The sequence below is a fragment of the Leiobunum rupestre genome, chromosome 8 (genome assembly GCF_980474605.1).
Source record: "Leiobunum rupestre chromosome 8, qqLeiRupe1.1.hap1, whole genome shotgun sequence".
In the NCBI taxonomy this organism is placed as follows: Eukaryota; Metazoa; Arthropoda; class Arachnida; order Opiliones; family Sclerosomatidae; genus Leiobunum; species Leiobunum rupestre.
In genome coordinates, this window is record NC_143391.1 from 24,667,101 (window position 1) to 24,674,081 (window position 6,981).

At 41.9% G+C, this 6,981-nt stretch overlaps 1 protein-coding gene across 1 annotated transcript; it reads right to left on the reverse strand.

Annotated features, from left to right (window-relative positions):
• Positions 1–313: 313 nt before the first annotated feature.
• LOC149932850 (rhodopsin-like) lies at positions 314–3,089 on the reverse strand. Its single transcript, XM_090157192.1, has 6 exons — positions 2,993–3,089; positions 2,811–2,918; positions 1,837–2,040; positions 1,554–1,708; positions 842–1,042; positions 314–736 (listed from the first exon to the last, which is right to left on the reverse strand). Exons 1-6 carry the CDS (start codon positions 3,045–3,047, stop codon positions 503–505), a joined length of 957 nt encoding a protein of 318 aa, XP_090013318.1. The 5' UTR covers positions 3,048–3,089; the 3' UTR covers positions 314–502.
• Between the last annotated feature and the right edge of the window lie 3,892 nt (positions 3,090–6,981).

A 6,981-nucleotide genomic window follows, 5' to 3' on the forward strand; every position in this document is an offset into this window, starting at 1 on the left:
ACTGGGTTAAATTCCACTTTATTTGAGAACCTTCGCTGGTAAAAAGCTTTAAATAGTACCTCGGCGCGTATCGCGACTATATATACAATTTGCTTACAGTCATGCAAATTTCTCAAATTTTAAACGAAAAGACGTATTACAGTCACGCGCTCGTTTAGGAATACTCGCTGAAATAGAGGAGAAAAGGTTTCCGAAAACAAGGAGAAATAACGATACTATAGTATAGGAAAACCTAAAGTTAGAGCAAAATCGCATTTTCAACATCAAAGAATTATTTATTTCCCCCCTTAAAGGAAGAACAGTTTCCAAGCAAACGTGCTTTCAATACTAAACGTAAAAGCAACTCGACAATTCCCCAGCCATCTTCACCCCCAAAATCCACCCGGCCAGAACGTTCTCTTCGTATTGTTTGTAGCTCGGAGGTAGAAGCTCGTCGAGTATCTTTCGTCCTTGGAGAATTATCACGTAAATCATTTACTATATTGATACGTTAGCGTTACTTCTAATTTCTCGTCGGACTCGAGGGCGTCCGAGCGACAACGTCTCCCTTTGGAAGCGTCGGAGTTAACGGATTTTCGTCGCGATCTTTCTTAGGAGTCTTTCGTTTAACCGACGAGTGTCTCATCGAGAGGCTCCGGGTCGAGGTCCTGTTGCTGCTGGAAGTGCGCGAGATGAATGCGCTAAGCGGTCGACCTGATGGGGGGCGTCGGAGGCCGGACATCATCCGATTGAATACCTGAGCGAAAAAGGGGTTTACCGGAATTCGGATTAAAGAGGACTGGGCTGATTCCGTGGAGGGGATGGGGACGCTCGGAGGCGGAAACGGAGAGGGTATGGGTACCGTTTCAGTTTCCCGTCGAAAGTCCTTGGAGAGAAAGAGGTACAGAATGGGATTGTAGAAAGCGGCTGTCTTGCAGAAAAGAGAGGCGACGATGCGAATCGTATTGGTCCCCTGGTGGAAATGGCCGAAAGTTTCCAATAAGCTAACGCTGGCGTACGGAAGCCAGGCTGCCACGTAGCAGGCCGCTATCACCCCCGAGAGCTGCGAAAAATAAATCACGGACGAAATACCTAGTATAGACGAATATTTATTTTTATTTTGACTCAAGGTATAACCCTTGAATAGAAACTCGGATAGGGCTTAATACTAACCTAACTCGCGGGGGGAAAAATGCTACAAAATAAAGACACGCGTTTGTTTTGAATCCTATTAGTTTCGAGAAAGAAGTCGACTGGAATTTCGTATTAGGAGTAGACTCGGGGTAAACAATTTCGGGTAGAGCTGGGAGAGCATCTTGGGTTATTTGGTTTTTGACGAAACCATTCCTCTCGGGAACTTGGCCATAAATTGAACCTCGAGCCTCCATTATCAGTGGTATCTAATGTATTTCGAGAATTTTTTTACGCGTATCTAATCTAAAAGGATTTATTTCCCGTCCCCCATTTAAAACGTGAAATTCGTAAGTGGAATAACAGGCCGAAGCCCCGCGCTCCCGTTCAGAAATGTTAAAGAAGCTAATGTATTTTTTGATGGCCATTAAGAGGCGGCTTACTTTGACTAGTTTGATTTGAACGGCGTAGGCCCGGAAGGATCTGCCTCGGACGGTGTACTTCCTGGAGCCGCCCGTGACGCTGCCCGTTTTATTGAGAAATCTCTTTCGCTTTCCAGCCTCCATCACGATGAGGAAGTAGCAGCGACACAGCACCGCTGCAATATATTCGACCGAGAGAGATGGCCGTCAATCAACGTCCAGAAAGCGCCATTCTTGGCCGCGTATTTGAGCCCTCTTTTTATCGACCCGCCGCCTAATATTATTAGCTTCATATTTCACTCACCCAAAGGGATGAAAAAGACGAAGACAAAGGCGCACGCCACGAATGATTTACCAGATGGCGTCGCGTCCTCGTAGGCGATTGTGCAGCCTACTTCGAAGGGTCGGTAGCGTCCCCAACGAAAAGCCGGACCTACTGACCATAGTAGCGAATAGAAGATGGCTCCCAGTAGAATGAAACGGACGTTCCGGGTCGCTAACCATTCCGCTGAAAGACGATTAATCACCTTAAAATAGAAGGCTTAAGCCGTGTAAGGTGAACTTGTAGCTGAGTGTAGATATTAAGCTATACTTTTACACTCGGCTATACAAGATTCCCATTCACGTTTTCTAGCGTTGATTTCAACCGCCTGTTGTCTTTCAATAGGTGTTTTTTTTCGCCTGTCCCAGGACAAAAAGTGTAAACTTTTTACCCTAAAACGTTTTATTCGCCTGTTCTCGAGGTAAGATTTACCCTGTCCCGAATTTTGTTCGCTTGTTCCAGTGCTCAAAGGTTACACTTTTTACTCCTCCTCGAAAGGAGGTGTAGAGGGAGTAATCTAGCTTATATAGAAAATTCGTCTGTTTAAATTTCGTTTCACGAAAACATGACGGGTTTTGAACATCTTCACATGTGGCAAGCTTTTAATAACGAAAATTCAATTGTTAAATACTATTTAATGACTTTAAAAGTTGCTTGATAACTTAGGCCTAAGGTGGTGTCTTGGGTAAAAGCCTAGCTGATTATTATTATTATTAAATAAATAAGAAAAATGGGTCATATATTGATGACTTCACCACCGGTCGCCATCTTAAAAACAAAACAAATAAATAACCTTTAACCTTTAACTACTCCCTTCTTACTCCAACTCGTTTTTTTCCCGTCAAGATAGAATTGGAGTTAAATGACGTCATAGGGATAGGGCTACACTTTTTTAATGCTAAAAAAACCCAGAACAGGCGAAAAAAAACCACCTATTACCACGTTACGCTTCTTACCTTTTCGACTTTGGCATAAATTGACGTACCGAATAACCGAGATCAACGCGTGAACTATCATGTCGTAACTTCCGAAGAAGAGAGCTAGTATTCCGAAGTAAAGGCATCCTGCAATTGGGAGGAAACAAATTGTATTTTCGTATTTAGTTGATACAGTCTCGCCTTTTGAGTCGTTAATGGACCTTTGGAGTCGAACGTCTTGCGGGGATCGTTTCCGAAAGCGGTGCTGATTGACATGGGATGAATGGTCAAGGCGAATAACGTGTCCGAAATGGCCAATGCCAAGGCGCAAAGTTGAAAGGATCGCGGCTTACGGCGTCTCTTTATTAGAACTATCAAAACCACGCTATTCAACAACACGATCGCCGTCACTGCCAATGGAAGAAAACTCTTATTCATTTAATTCGCTTTATTAGAAAAGTAAGAAATTTGGGACAAGACAATGTGGCAAAGCCTACATCGATTGATCTATGATTAAAAGTTGAAGGTTCTCACATCTAAAACATATTACTTACCACACGCAAGCTCGCAAAAAATATTTCAGGTCAAGGAGTAAACCTCGCTTTTCTCAACAAGATCCGCAACGTTTGTTACGGAACAAATTAAACCCGCATTTTTAAATAAAAAAATTCGTAACACTAACGAAAGTTTGGGAATTAATATTTTTATTTTTAGACGCATTTTCCTAAACTCTATTTATTGGAGAATTTATGGGTATTTCTCCGACATAAGATAGTCGTTTAACGAGGGAGTTTAATACGCGCTCCTTTTCAATTATTTCTAGATATATGCGTGGGGGATATAGGCTTCTCCCGGCGGTCGTTAAAGGCCCCACCCCCTCCCGTATCCGCCTATATTCATAAAGCCCGCCAAGATCTGGGACAGTCTATCCTAAAATGACCCCATTTCTCCCAAAAACTTTCGCCTTTGGTATAAATTCGGGCGACATCAGGCAGGTCGCTCGGGTTTGGGTCGCCGAAAATATAGTCCGTTCTATAAAACGAATTTAAAAACTCGAGCATCGGAATGTCTTAATACCCTTTTTTTTCCACTTCACTTTAGCAGTCGTCAAATATTTGGGTCACAAATCTTAAAGCCATTTTATCCGCGAATAAATCCATATTTTGTGCTTTTCAATTTCGTCACCATTTGTGGTGTTTATCGGTATCTTTACTTTAGTTTCGCCTTACAGATTCACATTGAAAACTTTGCACTTATCCCTTCGGAAGCCAATGAAATTCCCATTTGTAAAATGGGACGCGAGAAACATTTTTAAAGCGAAATTTGTCCCATGCTATTCTCGCGCCTTATTATCCGCGCTTTTAAGATTCAAAATTGACGGCTTTTAAAATTAATTTTGCGCGTGAAAATACCTCTACATGTTATGGTAAAAAAGCAAGCAAAGAAAGCTGTGTGCCCAAGACATGTACCTGTAGTGTCGCGCGCTAAAACGTCATTTCAAAATCCGTCAATTGAAAAATACCTCGGATAAAAAGGCTTCGAGAATGAAAACTTCAGAATCAAAAAATAAAAATTATGTCTATATACATCAACCAACAACAAGCACCAAAATAGGTTTGCTATAGCTGAAATATTAAGTTAAGAAGAACCACCTCTGGACTGCATTGCAAAGAGTGCTAAAATACGCTAAAATAGTCCATAATGAAAAGGGACCAAAAAGCTAAACCCTAAACAAATTTTATTCAGTTTTCCGTTGCTATGCAACGAATTTTGATATTTTTAAAGCTTAGGCTTAGTTTATCTTTTCGGTGTAATTGGTGGATCTTAAAATTCATTTTAGGCGTGAAAATACGCCGCCGTGTTAGGGTATAAAAGCAGGTAAATAAGCCTGTTATACCTCATGAGTATCGCGCGCCAAAAACGTCATTTTGAAATCGGTCAATAGCCTGGAATTACTGCACGGTACTGATAAGTTCCAACATGGACAGTAAATTAAGAGGACTGGCTTTCGATACCCTTCCACAGTGCATTTTATTTCTCCCCGCGTATCAATAAGCTCGACAGACTCCGAGGGAGTCTTGCAAGGTCGTTTGTACCACGTGATCTTAAAATTTCAAAATGGCAATCTAATGCGGTTGATATTGTGACGTAATTTTTTGCGCTTTATATTTTCGTTAAATTTTAATTTTGGTTTTTTAATTCAATAAAAACTATCAACTGATATTTAGTATATCATATTTAATCTATAAAAACGTGAAAAAATACCTTTTGGCGTAAAAATGTACTTCGTCTTTATCTTTTTTCTTTTTTCGAACAGTATCGTCCACTCTTAGCGATACTTGTTTTTTTCAAATAACCTTGGCCGACTCCCTTAGTGTGATTGGTTTACGGGGGCTAAAAACCAGGCTTTTTACCGATCCTCTAAAATCTACTATCCATGGTTCCAAATAGGACGAAACAGGTCTATCGTTTATTTAGTTTTTTACTCGAAGATCTATTTCATCCGAGATTCGCGTCTTTATGTTTGCTCGAAGACCTATTGGTTAATTGTAAGTATTTTAATTTCTTCAAATTTGTTTAGGGCTTAGCTTTTTTGTTCCTTTTCATAATGGACTATTCTACCTATTCACGTGTTTTATCACTCTTTGCTATAGCTGGAGCGAATGACGGCGTTTTCTCGCGAAATATTCTTATTTCCAGCTCCGCGAACCCGGCTTGTAAGAGTACCACTTATTCCTTGTCCGCTTGTAAACGCGGTTCGATGCACTTACCAACTATAATGAGGTAAATTGCAACGATACGACTAGAAATCGGCCAAACTTCCGTGCGGGAATCAGTTTCGGTTGAGGATCTGTTTTCCTGACCGTTGACTAATCCATCCCGATTAACGTCTATAAAGGACATACTTAATCCGCGGGGTCGCATTCGATAACTATCCGATAAAGGATAGAGACGTCTCCCTGTAAAGACATCCTCGATCGGTATTTTGACTTAATTTCCTATTCGACGTCGCTGGCGAAGTCGCTCGCCAATAAGCGGACATCCCACCGAAATCGACTCTTTAAATACCAACGAGCACAAAGACGCGTCTCCTCCTGATTTGATTAGCGCGCAATGTGCCAGTGACACCTTCGCGGTGGCGGTTATTAACTGGTATAAATAGTAGGTGGGCAAATGGGGCTCGGCGGACCCCCGGAGAGGCGAGACAATGGCCTATAAGTCTGCCTCGAATATCCCTACGCCCAATCTCTGTACCATTTGAAAAATGCATCGCGAAACTGATCGAATCTATCTTGAAGCACTCATCTTTTTGGCGGAGGGAAAGGATAAGCCGCATTTATTTGAGGAAAAGATTTCGTGGGTCTCGCTTTTCTCGTCGCTCTGTTCGTACGAATTTTGTTTAACGATTTTCAGCACGTAAGATTTTGTTCAAATCCCTACGAGGACTACTTGTACGAGAGAACTATCAAGGGCTAGCCTGAAAGGCAATCGATCCGTAAGAATTGAATGTTTCTGAACTTTTTAGGCTTCGAAACTGATGGGGAAGTAACTGGACTTTTAAAATAGAATGCCGATCGACCCGACAAAGTCTCTGACCTTCCGAAGACCTGGCGTCTCATCTCATGACAAAAGACCACATCTTAGTTTCTTTTCAGCTTCATCCCCTCTAGATATCGAAGGGAAAGTCGCTATTATTTTCAAATGATGTCGTTAGCGGAGGTGGTGAAGATGGCTCACCGCGAAACGACGATTTCTCCTCAAGGACGCTCGATAAAAGTTTAATTAATGCGTCATTCAATACGTATTATTTTTGTTACATATCTCTTACGAAATGAAATATATTACCGGGGCCTTAAAAAGGATGTTTCGTGGGCCCTTTTTCACCGGGCCTCGATGATTTTGGCCCCCCTGGCCCGCCCTCTCCACCGCCCGGGATCCGAGGCCGTTTTAACGGGAGCGATACACCCCATCATGGCTCGAGATTTATCTCCTGAAGAGGGATTATGTTGCGTTATTTAAAAACCATATTTATACTGTAGCGCAACAAGAGTTGACGTAAACGAAAGTTAATCTTACGGACGGACATACTAACCACGCTCATCGGCTACAATTGACTATTACCCGGGTGCTCGCGTAACGTTGTTGGGTGGGGTTAACGAGGGTCTATTGAAAATCAGTTTTTCCTGGGGAATTTATGGAAGCTAATAAA